Source organism: Mus caroli, chromosome 8 (genome assembly GCF_900094665.2).
Source record: "Mus caroli chromosome 8, CAROLI_EIJ_v1.1, whole genome shotgun sequence".
In the NCBI taxonomy this organism is placed as follows: domain Eukaryota; kingdom Metazoa; phylum Chordata; class Mammalia; order Rodentia; family Muridae; genus Mus; species Mus caroli.
The window spans coordinates 101,031,141-101,055,586 of NC_034577.1; the positions used below are offsets into that span (position 1 = coordinate 101,031,141).

At 47.8% G+C, this 24,446-nt stretch overlaps 1 protein-coding gene and 1 pseudogene across 2 annotated transcripts; both read right to left on the reverse strand.

Annotated features, from left to right (window-relative positions):
* Positions 1-5,974: 5,974 nt before the first annotated feature.
* Marveld3 (MARVEL domain containing 3) lies at positions 5,975-20,082 on the reverse strand. 2 transcript variants are annotated; one of them, XM_021170745.1, is made up of 3 exons: positions 19,603-20,082; positions 17,624-17,751; positions 5,975-6,725 (listed from the first exon to the last, which is right to left on the reverse strand). In XM_021170745.1, exons 1-3 carry the CDS (start codon positions 19,992-19,994, stop codon positions 6,088-6,090), a joined length of 1,158 nt encoding a protein of 385 aa, XP_021026404.1. In that variant the 5' UTR covers positions 19,995-20,082; the 3' UTR covers positions 5,975-6,087. The 2 variants fall into 2 exon arrangements, with proteins under 2 accessions (XP_021026404.1, XP_021026405.1); XM_021170746.1 differs by lacking the exon at positions 5,975-6,725 and adding an exon at positions 10,868-12,668.
* A 1,597-nt stretch (positions 20,083-21,679) lies between these two features.
* LOC110300909 lies at positions 21,680-22,353 on the reverse strand (annotated as a pseudogene).
* Between the last annotated feature and the right edge of the window lie 2,093 nt (positions 22,354-24,446).

Genomic DNA, 24,446 nt, shown 5'->3' on the forward strand with positions numbered 1-24,446 from the left:
TCTTTCTTTCTTTCTTTCTTCTCTCTCTCTCTCTCTCTCTCCCTCCCTCCCTCCTTCTCTCAGGATGTTTCTAGAATGTTGTAGTTGAGTTGAATGCTCACCCTGTGTTGTTTGGCACTGTGCCCTTCTGAATATTGCTGAGTCCCCTGACATGGTGACATGGTTCAAAGTGCTGGCCTCAACACAGAGGAAGAAAGAGTATTCAACTGAGCGATTGCTAAACTTACAGAAAACCTGTAATTTTTTTTTCACATTCCTCTTAACTCTAGCAAATGACCATTTCTTGTATATTTCTGTTGCTCTTTCCGTTAGATTACTAAGGAAACTAATTCCTATTTATTGATGTAAATTTTGGCGTTGCTTGATTTTACTCAGTTGAAAAATGTGCTTTGAATTTTTAGAATGTTGCACAACTAAAAAAATAGATTGGAGCATTTTTAAAATTTTTCCTTTATAGAAACAAATTGTTAAATATAAGATTGAAAATGTCTATTTTTCCTTTGTTTTTGAGGAGGAAGTTTTTGTTTAAAGCAATACTAAAAAGCAGACAGATAATTCTGTCCTCAGAGGCCCTGTGCTCATGTGCACGTTAGTGGTTACACTGGGGGTGGGGTGGGGGTGGAGGATGCTCTATCACTGCAGCATCTGCCTAATAATTCAGTTCTCAAGAATCTGAACGTGAGCCCCCAGGCCGGGACACTCAGCTTCCTTCTGTCAGTCACTGGGAAACGTTAGAACTCAGGTGCTTGATTTGAGGTGGGGACCCAGAGACTTACACAGATTGTAGGTGTGCTGCAGGGAGGAGAGACCATTGCACCATCTTGTGTTCCCACCTTATTTTTATATGGGAAACTTGACAAAAAAGAAAGAAAATGAGAGTGAAGGAAAAACACAAGGTGAGGATGCTGCAGAGAGCCTCCTGCTCAGCAGAGTCTTTGAGCTGAAGAACGAGAGGTGGTGATTATGAGAAACCAGTTATGTGGAAAAGCAGCACTTCGGTAGTCTAGTCTTAGAACAATTGTCTTTTTATTATATGTGAACTGTTTTCTTATCCTCTGTTTGTTTACCGCCCCATTCACTAAAGTCGCCTCAAAACTCAGTTCTACACGGATCTTGACAAACATAAACATTACCTTCTGGTTAGCGAGCGGAACTCTGGGGTCCAGTGTCCTTTGTGGGGGAGTTTTCAGGGCTCCTTAGGTTGTGTTGAGAAACCTCACTGTAGGCCAGACCAAAATGGATGGTTCTGGTTTTGTAATTGTCTTTCTTTCATGTCCTATTATACTCTGTATTAAAAAACAGAGGGTTAAAAGGCCATAGTCCATTCCCCAAAACATAATACACACCTCTTGTAGCAGTGAGGTGATTTGCTGATGTTTTTATCTGAGTAGGCTGTCAGGTGAGTGTGATTCCTTCCCCATACCCAGAGGGTACGTTCTCCAGGTGGTCAGAGGACAGGTTACTTCTTACACAGAGAACCTACCCTCCCTCTATATGATTCTTGGTCTCTGCCCACATCTCCCGTTCAGTTAATTTAAACAAATCTCTGAGGCCAGGTGTGGTGGCACAGTGGCTCACACCTGCAAATCTGCACGCACCTGGGAGATTAAAGCAGGAGAATCAGGAATGAGGGTTAGCCTTGGCTACAGAGAGTTCAAATCCAGTCTGGTATACGTGAGTCCCAGCCTCAAAACCAAACAAACAGGGTTTCTGAAGAAAGAGCACTCGGCTGTTGGGTGCAGTTCAGGAAGCTCACTGGCAGAATGTCTGTGGCCCCAGTCAAGGTTTTAACCCAGTGACAGATAACTGGAAATGACAGTGTTGATAGGAAATAAAGTGTGGTGCCACCATGGAGTCATCCCTGGCCACTCCTGACACCAGCGAGGCTTGACTACACTACTGTGGAGTATACACGTGCAATAATCAGTGAACTCGATCCCTGGTGGACAGAAGAGCCGCCCGAGCAGCGTGTGATCTCTGGGTGCTATCACAGTGCGTTTCACGAGTGCTGTTTCCAGGCAGTTAGGTTGGGCTAACCTTGTGACTATCAAACCGTGCTCTTCTTTCTGTGTAGACCTTCAGCAAAAGCAGGTACTTGGAAACCACAGGTTCACCTTCTCTATCTATTCAATAATTACTAATGAAGAGACCTCCATAAGGGAGCACTTGGCTGTTACTGATAAATGTACCAACTACTAAAGAACCCGTCTCCAAGCCATCCGGTGATGTGTGCAGCATCACTGTAAACTGTCCCGTGTCACTCTTCACTTCCCTTTGGGTGGAGCCTTTTAGACTCCCCAAGGCAGGCTAATCTTTCTCTCCAGGTAGTAACTTGGCCCCGAGGTTGGGCAAGCACTCCCCAGACTGAGAGAAGCGGCTGCGTCACATCTGCTGTGTTCTGTCATTGGTGATGAGCCAGTCAGCATTCACTCCCTGTGTCTAACTCTCAAGCACCTCTCCCAGATGCTGTATCGGGTCTTCTCACTGTTGCCAGTGGATGTCATCCAAACAGTGGGCTCATATCTTATGGTTTTTGTGCAATCATTGTCGTATTGTAGTCCTAAGACTCATTATAGTGTATTTTTGATATTTTTGAAATGTGTTAAATTTTTTAATTCAATAATATGAGCCAGAGCATGTTGCAGCAAATCTATTGTTTGTAAAAAATAATAATAAACAATAAATAAAATACAATGGGATATCTTTTCCATGCCTGTGCTTTATGAATATTTTTATGAGGAACTGTAATTATATATAACTAGGTTATTTACTAAAAGTATGTTTAGCATTTTTCTACTTCGGGGGAAAAAGAACATGGAAGACCTATTTTCTGACACCATGAAGGCAGTGAAAAAAATGCTTGCTTTATTGTTAAGCACCTCATACAGGTATACAAGGAAATATGATCGTGGCTGTTCCCCACTTTTGCCCTCCAGTTTACCCCTCTCAACCTCATTTTGCTTTATAACTTCCTGTTAGGTCCAGTTACTGCTGCCCATCCTTCGTGGGTGTGGGCCCAGAGCGTGGGAGACCTCCAAAATGAATGAAAATAGCGCATATGTTTTTTCTGCGAGTCAGCATTGTGTCCTTATAACAGAGCGTCTGACCCAGGCAGCTCGTGAAGAGGAAGGTGCTGGTTTGCCTCACAGGGTTAAGAGCTGACTTGGGAGTTCTAGCAGACTTGTTTCTGGAGTGACGCAGGGAAGAGTGGAGAAGGAAGGGGTCACCGCTCAGCCAGATAGACCTGGTCAACCCTCGTAACCAGTGAGTCATGTTTCTAAGAGCACCAGGCATCTTACGGGCCAAGGCTTCAGTGACAGTAGAGAACACAGACCACACCCAATCCATAGCACCGTTTTTGCTGGAATGGCAACAGATATGACTCACTAAAGTTTATGGTTGAAGAAATGCACTTAGGAGGTGGAGGCAGGAGGCTCAGAAGTCTGAAGCCAGCCATGGCTTGGGGCGAGTAAGACACTTTAAAAAAACGTCACTATAGGCAGCATAGTTGTCAAATGAGGGCTGAGGAAAACGGTTTATGAGCCATTACAGTTCCTTAAGTATATCACAGCTGTTGGCAACACAGGAGTCAGGTAGCTAACCAGTCCTGGTCAGCATTCTTTCCATAAGGTTAAAGTGGAGCATTAGGACTCCAAGACTTGGTGAGTGTTGGTTTCCAAGAGAATTAGCATCCAGTTAAGCCTCCAACTTGGTGCTATCTCTGCTCTCACCGAGTGTCTTCTAGTCTGTGGATTTCAAACAAGATCAGCTATCTCTCACTCCAAGTAAAGGCCATGTTGAAGTCATCTTTCAGGCTTCTTCTTCATCCGGAGTTAACATTTTAAACACTTGATTTCTTGGCAGCACACTAAGCTCTTTCAGTGTGCCTGCCAGGCAAACACTGTACCCCCACTTCTTGATACCTCTGTCCCATGTGATATATGGGCTGAGGTGGCACAAGTGGTACTCTCAAGTTCTTTTTCCAGTGCCAGTGATATTCCACGGTGTCCTGAAGGCCACAAGGACTTGTCTGTTACTTGTAACACACCTCTAGTCTGACTCAGAGGGCCGTGGGGGGGGGGTGGTGGTGGTGGTGGTGGTGGTGGTGGTGTGTGTGTGTGTGTAAGATCTATTTTTCTTTTTAATTATGTGTGTGTGTGTGTGCGCGCGCCTGCGCGCGCGTTTGTGTGCATGTGTGCTTGTGGACTCCAGAGGAAGATAGCAGGTCCCCTGGAGGTTTAGTTATAGGAGGTTGGGAGCCACCTGATTGGATGCTGGGGAAAGCATCCTCATAACTGCTAAGCCATCCCTCTAGTCTGTGTCCAAGTCTTATCTCCGCTGCTTACAGGTTTTGTGACTGTGGGAAAGTTAACCCGTTTAAAGCAGTTTAACATTGAACAGAAGTCACAGCTTCGGTCATCTGTGCCAAAATGGTAGATAGGAAGTATTTCTACACCTCTGAACAATAATGTTCTGCAGTGAGTCGCTGGTAAGGAACATCAGCCCTTGCCCTTCTTGGACCTTGCCTCCTCATTTGTAGCACACGGATGACAAGTCAGCGTAACCCGACAAATAGTGAATCCCATCGGGTTTGCTAGAGGGTTTCTAGCACTGAACTCTGGACTTGTGTGTGGCAGTGTGGCTAGTTTACTCCCTGATGGGTTCTAATCAGAAGAGGAGCTGCCACCCAGGAGCCAACAGGACACAGGGCTGGGGTCACATAGTCAGTTTCCCTTATCCAGTGAAAGATCCAAGGTGGGCAGAGATAACAATATAGGAACACGGAGAAATCAATAGTGCCCTGGGGGTGCCAGTCTTTTGCTGTAGGGCACACATGTGATTTGGCGATTGTCAAAGTTTCTTTGTCACTTATCAAGTCTTAGTGTGGGACACTAGTCACTATCAGGCCAAGGGTGACAATAGAGATTTCCCTGATTAATTCTCCCTGAGCTTTGCCTCATTTCTTAAGTATCTCTTCGTTTTTATTTTATGTTTGGATGTTCGCCTGCCTGCCTGCATGTGCATGATCTGTGTGCCTGTGCCCTCAGGCAGCTTGGATCCTTGGAGCCGGAGTTACAGATGGTTGTGAGCTGCTATGTTAGGGGCTGGGAACTGAACCTAGAGTCCTCTGCAAGAGCAGTAAAGGGCTCTCCACCAGCTAGCCATCTCTCTCCAGCCCCTGTCTTCCGATTTCTACATGGGGTGTGAGTGCAGATGTCAGGGTGTCAGCTTGGAGAACAGCCTGAGGGAGTCCATTCTCCACCATGTGGGCCCCAGGGGTCAGACTCAGACCGTCTATCTGGCTTGGCAGCAGGCACCTTCACCTGCTGAGCCATCCCTCTGGCCATCAAGGACTTATATTTTAAAAGAGAAAAATCAAAAGGTAATTCCAACAGTATAACCTTCCTCCCCACAAACGACCATGGCACAGCTAGTGGAAAATATTTTCCCCTGGACACTGCGAGTTACTCATTTGAACCCAGCCCCACAACTGCCTAGTAGTGTGCTGTTGCCCCCCCCCAAAAAAAAGAAAGAAAAAGAAGAAAAAGTGTAAAATTGTATGTATGCATGAGTGCTTGCGTATAGGTACACGGCATTCATGCAGTGCCCTTGAAGTCCAGAAGAGGGCGATGGATCCCTCCTTTCCCAGACTGGACTTGAGGACCATTGTGAGACACGGTGGGTACTGGGAAGGGTACCTGGGTCTTCTGCAAGAGCAGCCAGTGCCCCTAACAGCTGAGCCATCTCTCCAGCCCCTCCTCCCCATTGCCTTTATGCGTTTACCACTACCGTTATTTACAGTTTGAGTTCTACTGTAGCACGGCACATGCTACCTACCCTCTGATGTGGCTGGTCTCCTACTTAATTAACACTATAGCCTTACCACAAGGCAAGAGCCCTATTTTCAACGAATGGTCTCGCCCCGCCCCACCTCCGCCCCCTAAGCTTTCATTGGAGTGGTCCAGCAGACTGATTGGTCTCCTTTCACAACTTTACTCTGCTCAGGTGCCTGAGGGAGCTTAGGAATCAAGTATGGGAAATCACATTGTGCTTGTAGGGGAGAAACAAAGGAGGTTCCAGCTCTCCTTAGAGCGTCCCGGACCACAGGTATTCTGGAACATCACGGTAATTTCTGTGTTGTTCCTGGCTGTCTTTGTAGTGCTTCTGTTCTCGGTAGGCCCGCAGGGCCAGCACCACGCTGGCCGCGTATAAAATCACTAGAAGACAAGCGAAGGTAGCTGCTGCCCCATCGGTGCCCGCCAGCTGGCAGTTCATCCAGGTGAGGCCCTTGCGGGCGTAGACTCTTTCTCTGGTTTTGCAAGTGTCGGTGGAATTGATGCGCAACGCCGCGTATAGGTAAAAGCCAATGGCGACGCAGTAGCCCACTGCGGCCAGGAGGCTGAAGGCGGCCTCCAGCAGCAGCCATCTCCCGGGCAGCTTCCTTAGACTCTTAGCTCCCTGCAGTAAAACGCCCATAGTGAGGACGCCCAGCCCCAGGGAGACAGCCACGCCGCCATAGATCAGGGGCGACCGCAGGATCGTGTACTGCTGGTCCAGCTGCCGAACCTGCTCCAACTCGGTGCCCTCAAAAGGTGAGTAATAGTTATTCCCGAAGCCGCTGCCGCTGGCAAAGCTGGCGCTGAATCCGGCCAGGACAAAATAGGAAGCCACGATGCATATGAGAACCATGGCATTCAAAATCACCTCCATTATCTGCACCACACCTAGGGGAAGAGAGAGTCCGGTTTAAGGTTGGATCACTCACCTGATCAAGGTAGGGGTTCCCAGGATCCTTAAAATAAATGATCTGACTCAGCAACATTGTCAACATTCTTGGTTTTGTCTTTTTTATTTTTTTTAAGATCTATTTATTTCATGTATGTGAGCACACTGTAGCTGTCTTCATGCACACCAGAAGAGAGCATCAGATCCCATGAGGATGCTTGTGAGCCACCATGTGGTTGCTAGGAATTGAACTTAGGACCTCTGGAAGAACAGTCAGTGCTCTTATCCCACTGAGCTATCACTCCAGCCCCCTGGTTTTGTCTTTAAAAAACAAAACAAAACACCCTATGTCATTTTAAAAAGTCCCAGTGCTTGTGGTGGGACCCAGGATGCAAGCATGAAGTGCTCTACATATGAGCTGAACAACCCCAGCCCAGGTGTTCTGTTTCTAAAACGTACTTTAAAATATCATTGCTGACTGGGTGGGTGGAGTGTTGGCTCAGCAGTAAGTGTAATTGTTGCCCTTACAGAGGACCTGGGTTGGGTTCCCAGTACCCATGCGCCAGCTCTTAGGCCTATTTAATTCTGGTTCCAGGGAATCCAGTGCCCTCTTCTGATCTCCACAGGCATCAGATATACAAACAGTGCACACAAAAAACTCTCATATACATAAAATAAATATTCACATAGAAAAATCAATGCCGGGCTCAGCGGTTGAGAGCACTGGCTGCTCTTCCAAAGATCCTGAGTTCAATTCCCAGCAACCACATGGTGGCTCACAACCATCTGTAATGGGATCTGATGCCCTCTTCTGGTGTGTCTGAAGATAGCTACAGTGTACTTACATAGAACAATAAATAAATCTTTAAAAAAAAAAAAAAGAAAGAAAGAAAGAAAAGAAAATCACTATCTACCTGCCCCAGTCTCCAAAGTATTAGGATTACAAGCATGCAGTGCTGTAACTGCCTTAGAGAAGTTAAGACAGTTAAACATGTGTGTACCGTGTGGCTCCACAATTGTACTCTTAGGCATTAACCCTAAAGAAATAAAAAGCTACTTGGCAGTTTGAGGAGAACCTTGAGGAGGAGGCCTGCCTGGGCTACATACTGAGAGCCAGCTTCAAAATTTAAAAAAAGAAAGAGAGCTTTATGTCCACACAAAAAACACGTTGGTGAGTCTTGACAGTAGTAGCTTTATTTGTAAGAGCCAAATGCAGGGAGAACTTGTCTGTGACTGGGTCAGCGGAATGGACAGGGAGCGATCTGGGTGAGTTTCAAGGTGATTGTGAGAAAGAAGTTCTGGTCTCAAAGGGTGACATAATGCGTGACTCCATCTGTGGAGTAGTCTCAGTGGAACAGAGTTCTGGAGATGTGGCACACAGGTGGTGACCGGGGACAGGGCTACATGGGATGAGAGGGTGAAGAGGGTGTATGTGGCTTTAAAGAGGAAGCAATAGGGGCGTCTGCTGGGATGGAACGCTTCCGGTTCCGTTGCGGAGATCACAAGAATCTACCAATCACAAAACCTCGCGGAATCCTGCACAGAGGAGTGTGCGCCAGCAAATGAGATCTGTGACAACTCGGAGATCGCCGTTTTCCTGGATCTGAGATCCTTGTTTGAGACGACAGCTGCAGAAAGCTGCAGAAGGGCCCAAAAGATTGCGCTACGCCGCCCTTGTGACTTCTTGTGAAATTTCAAATTTAAGGTTGGTGAAAAAACAAGACAAAACAAACCCAAAGACTAATGAAGTATAAACTGAACATTTTCATCGATGTCCTCCATCTCTCACACCCAAAGTACAGTCTCTCTGTGTGTCCCAGATGGCCTTAGACTCTGACCCAGTCACCGGGACTCCAAGCAGTTTTTTAAGTTTCTAATAGGCTCCTCCTGCTTCCTTGTCTCTGTCTCTGTCTCTGTCTCTGTCTCTCTGCATGCTTGTGGTAGTTCAGAGGACAGCCTCAGGTGACATTCATTCCTCAGGTATTTTCCACCTTCTGTTTGAGGCAGGTCTGTCTCAGATCTGGTACTTCACCAAAAAGGCTGGAATAGCTAGCTACCTACCAGTGAGTTCCAAGGACCCACCAGTCTCTGCCCCCCACCCCCACCCCCATCTCACCAGCACTGGATACAGGCATTCACCACCGAGCCTGGCTTTTGACACACATTCTGAGTCTCTGGACTCAGGTCCTCATGGTTGTGAGGCAAACACATTATCCACTGGGCCATCTGCTCACCTGCTTCTTTCTTTAAGCATTCAGCTTCGTGCTTCTCTCTCTCTCTCTCTCTCTCTCTCTCTCTCTCTCTCTCTCTCTCTCNCCACACACACACACACACACACACACACCCCTAAATATAGCACATATACCACCAAGCATCTTGCTGGTTTCATTTACTATACACCAACTCTAGATGAGTCTGCAGCGTGGCTACATCACTTATCATGAGACTTCCAGTTTGGTTGTATGGATGGACCAGTTCGCTCAACCGGGTTTCTACAAATAGATACTTGGACTGTTCACTTGGAGAGAGTTTCTTAGAAGTCTGAAAGATCTGCAGATTCCACAAGGCAGTGAGACCCAACAGGTGGGTCGAGGCCAAACACCTTGTGCCTAAGATCCCCTGCCGTCGGCTCCCGACAGAAACTTCAGGCTGCACTTCTGAAAGTTCGGTTATCATCCTCAGATCCTCGGGGTGCAGAGATGAGAATTTTGAGAGACATAGAGGAATGCAAATGAACCCCAAATTCAAATACCGGATTCCAGTATCTGCTCTTTCCCTGTTTTCCAAAGTCCTCCTAAGCTTTAGATATTTTATCTGATGAATGAAGTTAAAGCCTCCAGACCCACTCTGCCTCCCTCCCACACAGTCCTGTGGAAAGGATAAAAAGGAAGGGAGAACAGCCAGCCCTTCCTTTACAGCGCCTGCACTGGGAGAATCCATTGAGGACTGAACTGCATCTGACCATGGAACAAAGACAGGAGTGTCTCCTAAACAATACAGCCTAGCAACTGTTTGCATAGCATTTATATTATGGTAGGAGTAAGTAATCCTGAGATAGAGTATACAGGAGGTTATGTTATACACAAATAGCATTCATGCCATTTTATATGGAAGACCACAGCACTCTCAGATTTCTGCATTGGGAGGGATTCTGGGGCCAATTCCTGTAGACACTAATACATGACTAAAATTTCTTGAAAATCATAAATGTACAGTAAGGCTTCCCGGAGAGTAGTATGAAATGCAAGAAGAAATGGAGAGAACTTTGAAAGCGTGCTGTTTCCCAGAGATTAGCGCACAACTATCCATTACACTAATGGTGTGATCTTTATCATTGAGGCAGTCAAGGGACAGCAGCCAGTTCTATCCCCAGACCCAGCTAGCAGAGCCCGTCTTCTGCATGCCCACATGAATTCCTGAAAATCCAGGGGACACGACAGCGTGGGGATCAGAGAGCCGAGAAACTGTATCGCTCTAATTTGAAATTCAACATTAGATTCTAACTGCCCACTCCTCAACCAGGCTCTGTAAGTACAGCAAACGACGAACCAGCCCAGATGTCATGGGGGTGGGGGGACGGCTATCTCCCACACTCTACATCTTTCCCAAGCCCGATTTTTCTTCCATCAGCGATAGAAACAGAAACACTGTACTGATACAAGAGATGGGAAGTAGGAGCCCTTTCCTTCTGGTACACACAGCATGCATCTCTGGGCTGAAGTGGAAGAAATCTAGCCTTCTGTGCCTTCTGCTAGATCCAGTGATCCTGGGTCTGTTGAGGGAATGGCTGCAGGGTGTTATTCCGGGCACTAGCTAGCCTGAGTTGCCTTAGTGAAGCTACTCAAAGTGACAGCTGTCTTTAAGCATGCTGTTAATGCACAAAGATGAACATCAGAGGGAAGGAAGAAAAGGCAGATGTTGCACTTTATTTCCAAGTTGGTGTGGGTCAGGTCCCCAGAAAGATGTCACACAAAGGTCTGTGGAAGCAGCAGCCTACTGGATCCTCAGCACCTTTCTGAGGGAAGCTGATTTTTTTTTTTGGTTGACCATATAGCACCCAGTTTAAATCTATATCTACCTCTGTCTTTGCACTGTACATAACTATCCTGAGGAGGGAAAAAAATCCAAGGCAAGGAAGTCAGTTTGATCTTTTTTATTTTTGTGAAAATAAAATGAATATGTGCAGTCATAGTCTCTATAGAGTGAAAAATTTACCCCACCCCCCTTTTCTTTGCGCAAAACTTCTCACAGTGTTCAAGAGAATTTCTAACCATGTACGACACGGGTATACAGTTCTGTCCCTAAGGCTGAAGTCTTCTACATCAGTCGACGGAGTTTAAGTGAATAAAGTATCATGAACATAAAGAAGAACTCTGCCTCCAAGTTAAGCTTTTTCTTTGGGATGCTTGGATTTGCATCAAACAAAGAACATAGTCATTTGTACCAGAATATACAGTGATGGTCCCAAGCCATGATTCAACAGGTCATCTAGCCTGTGAAGTTGTCTGGCCAAAAGTAACGTTCTTCTGTTGGGAAAGGGGCTTCACATTCTTTTCCTTGGAGCAGATCCTGAACCAGCTGTGGGGTTGGATTCTTCATACAATGGCACATTTACGGGAGGTACAAATGCTTACTGAGCGCTCCCAGGGGCCAGTAGAAGGGTTTCTTTGCAGCTCAGCAAGCTTAATCTGATTCTCTTTTCCTTACCACACACCCACTCAAACTTAAGTTTTTCTGGGGAAATCCCCCAGAATTCATACAGTTAATGGGGTGTAGGGCTTGGATACGCAGTCTGGAGATGCCCCATGTGTCTGCTGAAGAGGGCTGAGTTTAGGAGAGTTGAGACTGAGCTGTCTTCTGTTGATGTAGCTTTTCCAGTGCAATTGTTTCTGCCCTGATCATGAAGTATACTTTGCCTTGCTCCTGGGAGTCCCAGCCTCTACTACAGTCCTTCATTGTTGCTGATTATCTGCTTTGGAGCCGGAGTCTTGCTATGTAGTCAGTCCATGCTAGCCTGGAACTCAAGATTCTCCTGTCTCAGCCTCGGTGCTAGGATTATAGGGTTCTAAGTCTGTACCACCTGGCTGGCTCCAGTGTTTGGCGTTTTGATATGCTGTTTGTTAGTTCCACATCCACAGAGGATTGCAGAAACCAGAGCTTGTTATCACAGAGAATATTTACTGCTCCATGCAACCAGGAGCTAAGCCCGGCATACCCACACTGGCTTGGTATTTTGGAAGCATTAGTGAGTTCCACATTGAAGAATTCTTATGAATGATTGTGGTTGAAAGTGACGTCTATCACGTATAAGTGGCAGAACATTCTAGAAGTCTAAAACTCAAGCATTTCTGTGGGCTTCTCCTTCAGCTTCTTGACTTTTCGGTAACCCCTAAAGGCCAGGACAGCTCCCACGGCAAAGACCCCAATGGCCATGGCTGCAAAGACTCCTGCTCCTATATCTCCCCCATGGACACCACAGTTGAAGCCACTATAACCTTTGCTCTGGTACAGGGTCTCCCTCTCCTTGCACACATCTGAGCTATAGGCGGCAGAGAGGTGTTGGAAGAAGAAGTACAAGCCTGGAACATAGGCCCCAGCAATGAGTGCATCCATTAAGCCCTCAATCACCAGCCATAGTGGACAGTGCCAAGGGACCCGCAAGGCACCCGCGAGGAGGGTGAGACAGGAGAAGGTCATGAGGGCTCCGCTGTAGGCCATGGCTGCAGTGACCGTAGGCAGCTTGAGCTGGTAAAACTGGACGTCCAACTGCTGGGCTCTCTCCCCGTCCGCACCGTCAAAGCCACTATAGGCCCCTCCATACTGGTAGTAGTAAATCCCCCCCAGGCTGGTGATGCCCGTGTAGCCCCCCGTGGAATTGTAAGAGACAGAGCTGCAGGCCAAGATCAGCAAGTTCAGCAGAGCCTCCAGCATCTGGCAGCAGGCTGCAAGAAAAGGGCGTTACTGTTTGGAGATGCTGCGGTTGCTAGGAGACGCTTTCATCTCAAGGTTCATCCTTCCCAGGAAGCTCTCAGCCCACTGCTTCCTTTCTCTGCCCCAGTGGGCAGTAAAGGGGCTGCCCAGTTAGTGTTAGATGGCAGTGGGGACCTGTGCTTTCTTCAAATCCTTTTGACTGAAAAGCATAACGTTCAAATAAGCCAAGTGGGGATGGCTGTCAGTAAAGTGTTCACCTTGTAAGCACGAGAACCAGTTCCCAGCACCCACATAAAATAACAGGCATGGTGGTACACGGTTGCTATCCTAGTACTTGGGAGGCAGAGGCAGGAAGGTCAGGAGTTCTTGGCTAGCCTCAACTACATAGTAAACTTGAAATTAGCCTGGATTATATGAGAGCCACCCTCCTCTATAGATACACATACTTTTTCTATCTCAGTAAATCTAAATTTCAATTCTAAATATATTTTTATATGTCAGTAAACATAGATCTACCATATAGATTTATTTCTAATTTTTATTATTTGTGTGTGTGTGATTGTATATGCATGTGTGTGAAAGTCCCCCCCCCCCAAAAAAAACCCACAAAAAAACAGAAGGAGCTGAGTTTCAGCCATTTCTGGGCCACTTGATGTGGTGCCGGTCCTTATGACACAGTAGCAAGCACTGTCAACCCCCGGGACATCTCTCCAGCCCTGCTTCAGAACATTAAAAAATGTAAAAAGTATTCAAAGTAGTTTCACCATGTAGCACAGGCTAGCCTGAAACTCTTGATCCTTCCATTCTGGGGTTACAAGTGCAAGCCAGTATTCCTGGCACGGCAGTGAATTTAACAACTTCAGTGGGACAAAGGGACATTTAGGTTTCTCCAGTACATTGTGATGTGATAATTTGTGTGTGTGTGTGTGTGTGTGTGTGTGTGTTACAAGGGATGGGAAATCAGGGCCTCACCTCCTGCCAGAGAACATTTCCTAGTGAAACAGCAGAAGGCCTAGAGTCCTATGGAGTTCCTTCCTCCTCTGTTAGACTTAGTAGGTTCACAAAATAAGCAGGGCTATGTAGATCAATTGTCATCCTTAAAACAAAAGCACCAGGCTCACAGGCCTTCCCTGACACTCATTCTTCCCAGGGCAGTCGTCCAACCTCTGGCTCAGGCAAGTCCCTGGATCCCCTTTCGAATTAACCCCAGTTCAGATCCAACCGGTACTATATCAAGGCATTAGTTATTAAAAAGAAGAGCTTGAGAATATAAATTAGAAAAAGCGCCCACACAAGTTTCTACCGTGACCCTCTCAGGAGATCAGAAACTAATGCACTGTCAACATGGTCCCTGTCCTTCCCCTCTTGGCTGGGGAGAGTATGATGGTTGGTGGTGACTGTCAACCTGAGCTGACAAGAACCTCGGAGGCTAGGACAATGAGCTTCTGAGGGTGTCTGTGACCTTTCCAGAGAGGTCAGAAGCTTAAAACTCTCCCCTCCCCACCTAATGCTGGCAGCGCCAACCAATATGCTAGATGGAACAAAAAAATGGAAGGGAGGAACTCCACTGCAGAAAGTCTCCTCATCCCTGTCCCCTCCCCTGCCTCTGCTTCCCCGCAGCCAGGAAATGAACTGATCCCACAGACTCCCCATCTTCATGGCTAAAACCTCCGAGACCATGACCCTTGATCTCCACTCCCCGGGGCTGTTTTGTTCAGTTATTATGTTTTAAACCACAGCACCATTTCTTGTTGTATGTATGTAGACAAAGCTACACAACATGGACGGGGGCGGGATCAAATTCCTCTTATGAAACTGTCCCTTTGAAATGCAAACCCAAAATACCCTCAACAACGACACCCGGGAGGAGGTTCCGAGCCAAAGACCAGCACTCTGGACTACAGAAGACCCAATTCCAGGCACTGGAGAGATCCGCCGCATGTAATATCCTGGCTGCACCTGTGGGTAAGTCTCAGGTCAATGAGAGACCCTGCCTCAAAACCCAAGGTGGACTGCACTTGAGGAATGATGCTGGCGTTGAGTTGCACACACTCATATACAAGAGGGAGGGGGAATGGGGAGTGGGGAGGGAGGGGGTAACAGTTTAAATTGGGAGGAAAAAAATTTTTTTTTAAAATTTTAGTTTAGTCTTTTGAGAAAGCATCTTCTAGGCTCCCCTGAAACTTGTTAACTCTCCCATCTCAGCCTCTCCAAGTGCTAGAATTTCAAGTATGTTCCCACCCAGCATCCTTGTCTGTTGTTTTGCGACTACTGGTCTCGGTCTCACTATGTTGTCATTGGTTCATCTAAATCATGGACTCAAATGACCTCCAACCTCAGCCTCCTGTGTAGCGGAACCAGCTGGGACTGCTGCTGTGTGCCTCCATGCCTGACTGTAAAATTAGACTTTCAGAGACACTTAGCAATAATGGCCAGAAAGCTCTTAGTAAATACAAACCGCTGTGGTTTAAGGACTAAGCTTCTAGAACCCAGAGGGTAAGGACAAGAGGAGTGGGGAGGGAGGAGTGTTCCATATGCAAATGAGCTGAGACTCACATCTTCTAATCCGGAACTAGCTCTACTCTACACGGGGCCCTCCATACTGCGAATAAACAGAACCCACACCCACGCAGGCTAGGGGCGGGGTCAAGGGAAGCCTCGAGCGGGTGGTGATTGAAAGCACCTGCTGTCTGTCAATCTCATCTTTAGTTCCAGTCCCTGAAGATGTTTCAATCTGAGATTTCTTTCTGGCAAAAGTGGTTAGGGCCTATCTCTTTCTGTTGGTCTCAGGATCTCATTGAACTTTATAGGGCTGAACCACAGTCCCCAGAGGACTGCGGGGTGACTTGTTTGCTGGGAGGGATTGGGGTGGGGGTAGGGGTGGGGAGATGACGTGGTGGTTTCACCGACAAAGAAAAAGCCACAAAGGATCCACTCTAATGTGGACTCAAAAGCCATCAGCTGACCTGCGTCCAGGTTCATCTTTCCTGCTCTAGCCAGCCCTGATGCACAGGGCTGTGTCTCTCCGAACAGTGCTCCTCTGTGCACCTGCCTGGAGCTCTGAACTTCACACACACCCCTGCCCCGCCTCCTCTGTTCTCAAACCCCACCCCTCCCCATCCCCCATCTCCAAGCTCTCCAATCCGGGACTTCCATTCCCAACCGCTAGGCTCAAAGCCAAAAAGCCAGAAGCAATCAAGCCTAAATATAGGTGTGTTTTGGTAAGAAGTACAGGCCCTGTTTTTTCCTCTTGGTAAATCAATCGCAGAAAAAAAAAAAGAAAAGAAAAGAAAAGAAAAAGAAAGCCTAGAAAGAAACCTGTTAGCCAGCAGCCTCTGGCTTGTTCCTGTTATTTACAGTACCAAGAGAAGAACGTTCTGCCAGGAAACACTTCGATGCCTTAGGCTGGGGCTCCAAGTTTCAGTTCCAGGGCCTTTACTTAATGGCTGTGGGACCTGGGTAACTTGCTGGGCCTCTCTGAGCCTCAGGGGTTGTTAAAGGCATCTCTGTGGCAGAACGGTATGTAAAGTAGGTGATGAAGATTCCCGCGCTCAGGTGGCAGAGAGGCCTTTCAGCAGAGCTCTTCATAATCTTATAATTGCTACTCCTTCCTCCCTGTGACACAGCTTCAGCTGTGGGTCCGTGATCCCCGCCTCCCCTCCCACCCCTCCCCCCCCCAGGCTGGGATGTTTCTTCTCTTAGTCATGGGCAGCCTGCCTGCGAGGAGTTCACCCTGACAAACCAGAGTTTCCTCCTGGCTGGCAAGGCCTGGACCTGGGCTGAGCTGAGAACCTGGGAGTAAGTTTTAACTGTAAGTTTTAAATGCTCAGTATGTTGATTTTGTTTTGTTGGGTTTTGTTTAAGTTGAGACACAGTCTCCTACAGCTCCGGCTGGCCTTGAACTCCTGGCCCTCCTACACCCACTGACCACACGCTTGAGTTTTACTCCTTTTTAAATTTGGCTTGTCTATATGGCATGTGTGTGGAGGTCAGAGGACAACTTGGGGAAGCTGGTTCTCTCCTTTTACCAAGTAGGTCCCAAGGATTGAACTCAGGCTGACAGGCTTGGCTGCAGGCACCCCTTAGCCATCACACTGGTCCCTGGCTTTTGCTTTTACTGAAAGAGAAAATATTAATGCACTGGGTGTGCATAAGGGCTGAGTAGTTTCATGAGATTTTTGTTTTTCTCTGTGACTTGATGTGTTGTTTATTATTTGAGACAGGGTCTTCCTCTGCCGCCCACGATGGTGGAGAACTCACAGCAATCTTGCCTCGGCTGGGATTATGGGCACGTAAGACACCATGCTAGGCTGTGAACTTGTTCTTAATGTAATATATGTTCTTACTATGCATCTCAGGCAATGAAGAGTGAAAGCCAGTGACTGATTGGGCGTCAGCTCTCTGAGAAGACCACCCTGCCTGTACGTTTGGTTTGAGGATGAACCCTGCTGGGGTCATGTTCCCTCTGTGGCCTCAGCTGGCTATGGAAGAGGAGCCAGTGGCCACCACAGGCAGCTTACAGCACATTGAAAGTACAAAGTTTCACCAGCCGGCTGGGAAGGGGAAGCGAGCTTGAGCCAAGCTCAGAGCTACGCATGCACATTGGATAAGTGTGGGGAGAGCCTCATGGCAGAGTTCAGACCTTCCTGTATTCTTTCTTCTCTTCTGTTCTTTCTTTTTTCCCCTTCCTCCCTTTCCTTCTTTCCCTCCTTCTTTCTTTTCTTTCTGTCTCTGTCTCTTTCTTTCTCTCTCTCTCTCTCTCTCTCTCTCTCTCTCTCTCTCTCTCTCTTTCTTTCTTTCTTTCTTTCTTTCTTGAGCAAGAACTCCATGCAACATGGAAATGGAACCTAAGAGGAAAAACTGAACGATCTGCCAACTCACCAGCGCTCATCCCTCCACCTGCCACCTTGCCTCTCCTCAAGCCATTTGCAATAGAAATGGTTCGACAGGGTCCCCCAAGGCTCACCTCTCCCTGTGCACAAGTATCTGCATTTGTGGCAATCCAGGAGTCCCTCCGCTTCCGACTGGTAATATTCCTCTTTCTGGAGAGCAGGCACGGAGTAGGTTGGCACGTATCTTTCCAAAGCCCGTTCGCTGCAACCAAGGAGCGCAGAGACATTAGGGACAGGCCTGTAACTCAACGGTTTGTTTAATATTAGGCCTTCATTTATTTTTTTTTTTGAAAAATTTCACAGAATGAAGCCTAGGCTTGCCTCAAACATGTGATCCTCCTGCTTCAGCTTCCCAAGAGCTAGGTCACAGTCGTGTGTGCTGCCATGGCCAGTGGTATTGGAACTCTCAATAACGAGCTTGACCTTTGGCCCCTGATTCTCTTGCCTCTAACCTCCACTAGCTGAGATTATAGTCATGTACTACCACATCCAGCCATCTACTTTTGATATCTTACTGATATCTCTCCTTTGGCCACCCCGGCACCTTCTGTTTCCATTTGCCTAACATATGCCAGGCTCTGCCCAAGATTCAACAAGAGGCTGCATTCTGCTTTGGGGACATAGAAGCCACCCTGTCTCTCTTTGGTTTGAAATCTTTAAACCTTTCATCAGCACACAGGAGACTCTGGTACTGTGCACACTTACGACCTAGGCGTACCGAGCCAGCCGCAGTGAGCTGCCCTCCACCCCTAAACAACCCAGGCTTCTGGGGCACGGAAGAAGCTGTTTTTCTACTTGAATCGCCTTCTACTGTCTTCTGTCTTCCTTCCACAGAACTCAGCTCTAGGTCACCTTCCTTGGCATCCTGAGCCTCTGGTGGCTGTTTTCACTGCCAGTCAGTCTCTGAACGCTGACAGTAAGTTACTGCATGTGGGTCCCTGCATTCCCTCCCTCCAATAAATGCTTAGAAGGAGAGCAGACAGAGAGAAGCTGCCCTTTGGCCTTAAACCTTTAAATAAGCCACGAGCAATTGCATGTCTTTTATTCACTCTGGGGTGAGGCAGGGTAATGAGGACTCTGGTTTTAAGAGGAAATGCACAAATGTACCTCTTGTTTTTCTACTCCTGTGGTTGCAGTCCAAGATGGGTGCAGCCAGGGAAACAATAGCTAGTGTCAAAGACTGAAAGAGCAGCCCAAATTTGAGCGCAGCTTTCGCGAGGTGAGTTGGCTTTAGGTAATGTAACATAAACTCATGATAGCAGCTTTCCCTGATGTGTGGAAGTCTAATGGCAGAGGCTGGGGATCATCAGCTAGAAGAGTTGTCTCCAGGGAAAAGAATGCACCGTTTTGACAACTACACACACACACACACACTTTTTGCCCTCAGGGACACCTCTTTTATTCTATTTACTCACTCCCCAGAGCCTGGTTCCACATCTGCGGAACTGGATGGTGCCCTAAGTCTCTAGGAGGGGGTATGGCGACCGGTCCCCTGCTAGTCCTTTCTACCCTCATTCGCAAAACCTTCCAAGACACAGGGGAATTTCGGGACCTACAGACCAAGTTCGTCCATTCATGAGGTGGGGTTTAAACAAACCTACGGTCTGAAACAAGCTGCTGAGAAAGACCTCACTGACTTTGTTACACATCACCTGAGAACTTTTAGGTGGGCTTAGTTTCGCGTTTAAAACTTCAGCTTCTGCTAGCAGTCTGCTGCGTGTATATAGCCTTGTCAGGAAGAGCGAGTCCAACTATTAACTCTTCGTTGGGCTAACTTTATTCAGTCCCCCGATACCTGGAAGCTGGACTTTGAAAGGTATAGAGGGAAAACTAGGGAACAAGACTTAAGAGTCTGTGGCCCTCAGGCTAGCCCCACCTACCTAGCCTTCTAAACCGTTCCAGTTTCGGTCCTGAAACTCTCCTCCTTCCTCTGGTTCTCAGGCTTTCCCACTTTTTCTTTGGTAACCAAGTTCAAACATAGGGTTGGGACGTCGTAATGTCATCTCTCCTCCACCCCCGGCGGTCCCTGATCCCTAGCAGGTGCACCCCTCACCTCTCCAACCCGCGGCGCCCGAGGCCATGCTTCTGCGACAGCTCTGGGGGCCCCCAGGGTGCGGGTCCCGGAGTCGGGGCTGCGTCCCAACTGGGTCCCCAGGGCTCGGGCGGCGCACGGCTTTGACGGGACTTCTCCAAGGCTCTTTGTTCGGATGCGCGATGGCTCGCGTCCCTGTGTCTGTCCTGGCGCTGGTCTCGGTCCCTTCTCTGTTCTCGGCCCGCCTGACGGTCCCCGTTTCCTCTCACGTCACCGTTCCTCTCCCTGTGCCTGTCCCCGCCTCGGTCCCGCGACCGCTCGACGTGGCGGTCTCGGTCCGGGTGCGGGCGCCGGTCCGGGTCTCTTTCTCTCGGACGGGTCCGGGGCTCACGGTGTCCCGAAGTATTTTTCATGGCCGGATTCCTGTCCCGGCCCGGAAACGATCCGAGGGCGACAACCAACCACAAGTTTCTCAGGCAGGTGGCCAAGCTCAAGGACCGGGCGGTAGTAGCTCACCTGTGCGCACGCGCACTTGCCCTCCAGCGGCCCGGAGAGGGCGCACCTGCCCCTGGCCGCCAGGGGGCAGTCGTGGTGCGGGCAGAGGGGATGGGGGTGGGAGTGGGGTGGGCGAGGGGTGGAGAGTGGGAGGTGGATTCTTGCTGAAATAGCTGTCAGTCCTAGGTTTTATAGGATTATCAAAGGGAAATGGCCCAGGGAGCAGGCAAAAGGATGTGACCAAATCAGCTCAGCCTTCAAAGGCTGTCTCTTGCTAGAGCTATTAGGACGCCAGACCAATCATTTATTTCTTTACTTTCATGGTACTGGGTTTGAATCCCAGGGCCTTGCATGTATAGGTGAGCATGGTACCACTGAGCTATATTCCCAGCCCCAAACGAAGATCATTAAACTCACTAATACAGTTCCGGGCATGGATTTGAGCCTTTCGATAGAGAGCTCATTAGGGGGAGGAGTTGGTAACTCCACTGATCTAAACTTGGGTGGGGTGACCTCACTCCTAGCTGCTATGATGAGTTCCCCTAACTGAAGCCAGTAGTGGTGATTTCCTGTCGACCAACTTACAAAGCGTCTTGAGTTTGCTTCCCCAGAGCGTACTCATCATTCACCCTTCTTCTCAGCCATTCACCCACACAGTCAGATAGCCACACATCCCTGAGTAGAATCAGGGAGAATGGGCCGAGTTGGAGACTGAAACTGACCCCTGTATCCCCACGTATGTGAATCTGGTGACACCTCCTGTGTCTACAGCCCTCACCGTGGTGCCTGGATGCTCATGTTCCAGCAGGGCAGAGAGGTGACCCTCTGGTGAGCTCTAAGGAAGGGTCATGGCCATAGGCAATGCCTTTCCTGAGCTTTGTATAAAGCTCTTGGCATTTCATTTCTTATGGAAGCTGGAAGTATCGCCCTCTGAGGCTCCCATCCATGGAGAATGGGCGTTGGCAAAAGAGCTGTAACTGTCTTTGGCCCCTCCGTGCAGTTACCTCACTTTGAGAATGTTATAAACTGGCCTCTGGCCACTTCTGCAGAGGCTTTGCTGCCTGGCTCTATGCCAAGTTCTGTCAACGTCACCACCGAGGGTACAAGATGCAGAGCTGGAGCCCCACAAACTCCCAGTGGCTGCCCCTCCTCACCCCGGCACCCGCTCCATGGCTCCATCACCATCACGCCGAACACTACTCTCTGAAATCCCTTTCCAGCCCGAAATCAAGAGTAAAACCCCAGCCAGGTATCGCCCGTGATCACACCTGCAATTCCAGCCTGTGATCTCCGTGTAAGTTCGACACTGGAAGGGGTCAGAGTGGGCTACGCTTCGTGGTTTTCAAAGTAATGGAGTTCTAAGGAAGTGCCTGCTTGGAGACCCACTCTGACCCCTGCTCCCCCCCACCTTTTGATAGGTAAAAATGTAATTAAAAAAAAACTTTTAAAAAGTAAAACGGACGATCCTAGAATGTGGAGGCTTTCATGAACTGCCAGATACTCAAAGGAGGAAGAACTAAGAGTGGATGGAGGTCCAATATGCAGCCAGGGGTTTCCTCATTTCTTCTTCTTCTTCTTTTTTTTTTTGACTGTCCTAAATTGTTTATTGGATATGAATTTTACAAATATCACGTTTATTAGCGTAAAGGTGGAGCTGGAGAATATTGCGCCTTCTCCAGGCTGCACGGCGGGAACCACCAATAGTGTGGTGGAACTTGTGGCCCTTTCCAAGGCCACGGCTCTTTCGGCCAGCAGATGTCAGCCCACGCATCTCTCTGTGTTTGTGGACTGGTTTGGTGATCCACTGGGTGTCAGGATTTCTTCTGATAGCTTTATGGAACGGATCAATGAGGATAACCTCAAAAAATTTATATGTGGAATCTTCACCAACCCAGTAGGAATTCAGGACTCTCAAAGCCCCACAATGGCGCCCAGCTCTCTCCTCAGCAACAGACTGAAGGCTTCGGGCAAATTTCAGCTGGTTAACATCATGGTGGACAGGCTTGCCGTAAGTTGCACCCTTAGGAACTGGGCGTTTATGACCACCACAGCGGACACGAATCCTGTAAATGACAGCCTTGCTTAGCCTTGTACCCCAGTCTTCGAGCTTTATCAGGCTGGGTGGGGCGGGGAGCCCTGTGCAGGCAGAGAGCTGGCGGTATTGCCAGCAGCGGACCCTCAGAAGAAAGCGCATCATGTCGGACTGCTTCTTCCTCCATAGCTCCTGGATGTATTTGTATGCACCCATCTTGGCTCACCTGATGGCCGCCGCCAGAGGAAAGGGGGTTCCTCATTTCTATCTTATGTTATTTTATTGCCTTCGTCTAATTACAAATACAGCCCCAGGGCTGGAGAGGTGGCCCTGGTGTTAAAGAGCCATGGCCAGCTTTTTCCAGAGGATCCATGTTCAATCTCCTGCATCTGTATGTGGCCCACAGCTGTCTGTGACTCCAGTCCCAGGGGATTTGATACCTCTGTAGGCACCAGACACTCATGTGGAGCCCAGACATACACGTGGGCAAGCACACACATGCACGTAAGAAAAATCAAACAAAGTAAACAGCATCTCTGCTTGTTCTTCTGTTCTCTAGGCGCTTCTGGTCAGATGTTTGGGGCAGGGTGGAAGGGCAGCACAGGTGGGAATTCTTTTCTCAGAAAATTCTCTGGGGCGATGCAGCGCTTAAGAGAAAAAGAAGGAAACACCATTGACATGCTCAAGTTGATTTTTTTTTTTTTAAGAAAGAAAAAAAAAGAAAAGAACATGGAACTTGTGTTCAGAATTTTATTTAACTCAATGATCATTTAGGGAACTAGGCACATGTAACAACAGGACCTAAAAAAACAAACTATGAAGTCCAGCTATGGTGGCACATGGTTAGTCTCAGCTGTTGGCTAGTCAAATTCATGGCCACATCAAGTTTCAGGCCAGTCAAGGGTATGCAGTGAGAACTTTGTAGAACAGACTCATTTATAGGTCATCGGGGATAATGAAATGAAGTGAACACACAAAGAACCTTTTCCCCTCCAAAAAGGAAAAAAAATCAGTTTTCAAAAGCAACATGTAATTTGCATGTCTATAGACAAGAACCTTTTTTGTTTTGTTTTATATCACTACTAGTTACCTACAATTTGCTGAGTTGTTAAAATTGCCACTAGTCAAGAAAAAAATATGCGTCAGATGACCTGAGTGTGCCTTCCACCTGTGGCCGCTTCTCACTGAAGTGGAAAGGCCCACTTCATCCAGAAAATGGGGATGTTAAAAACTCTTAGCTGTTGGGTCAGGGGGCTTTTCTCTGAGGCTAGTGCTGAGAAGTGTCTACTGGTGACTTTGATTTAATTATCTTTTCTTTTTTTCTCTCTCACATCTTTTTTTCTCACTTTTTAAAATTAGATATTTTCTTTATTTACATTTCAAATGTTATCCCCTTTCCTAGTTTCCCCTCCAAAAATCCCCATCCCCTCCCCCTCCCCCTGGTCCCCAACTCACCCACTCCCATTCCTGGCCCTGGCATTCCCCTATACTGGGGCATAGAACCTTCACAGAACCAAGGGCCTTTCCTCCCATTGATGACCAATTAGACCATCCTCTGCTATATATGCATCTAGAGCCATGAGTCCCTCCATGTGTTTTCTTTGATTGGTGGTTTAGTCCCTGGGAGCTCTGGGATACTGGTTAGTTCATATTGATGTTCCTCCGATGGGGCTGCAAACCCCTTCAGCTCCTTGGGAACTTTCTCTAGCTCCTTCATTGGGGATCCTGTGCTCCGTCCAAAGGATGACTGTGAGCATCCACTTCTGTATTAGCCAGGAACTGGCAGAGCTTCTCAGAAGACTGCTATATCAGGCTCCTGTCAGCAAGCTCTTGTTGGCATCTACCATAGTGTCTGGGTTTTGGTGGTTGTTTATGGGATGGATCCCTAAGTGAGGCAGTCTCTGGATGGTTGTTCCTTCAGTCTCTGCTCCAAACTTTGTCTCTGTAACTCCTTCCATGGGTATTTTGTTCCCCCTTCTAAGAAGGATTCTGAGTTTCTGGGCCAATATCCACTTATCAGTGAGTGCATATCATGTGTGTTCTTTTGTGATTGGGTTACCTCACTTAGGATGATACCCTCCAAATCCATCCATTTGTCTAAGAATTTCATAAATTCATTGTTTTTAATAGCTGTGACGTATTCTATTGTGGAAATGTACCGTATTTTCTGTATCCATTCCTCTGTTGAGGGACATCTGGGTTCTTTCCAGCTTCTGGCTATTATAAATAAAGCTGCTATAAACATAGTGGAACATGTGTCCTTATTACAAGTTGGAACATCTTCTGGGTATATGCCCAGGAGAGGTATTGCTGGATCTTCCTGTAGAACTATATCCAA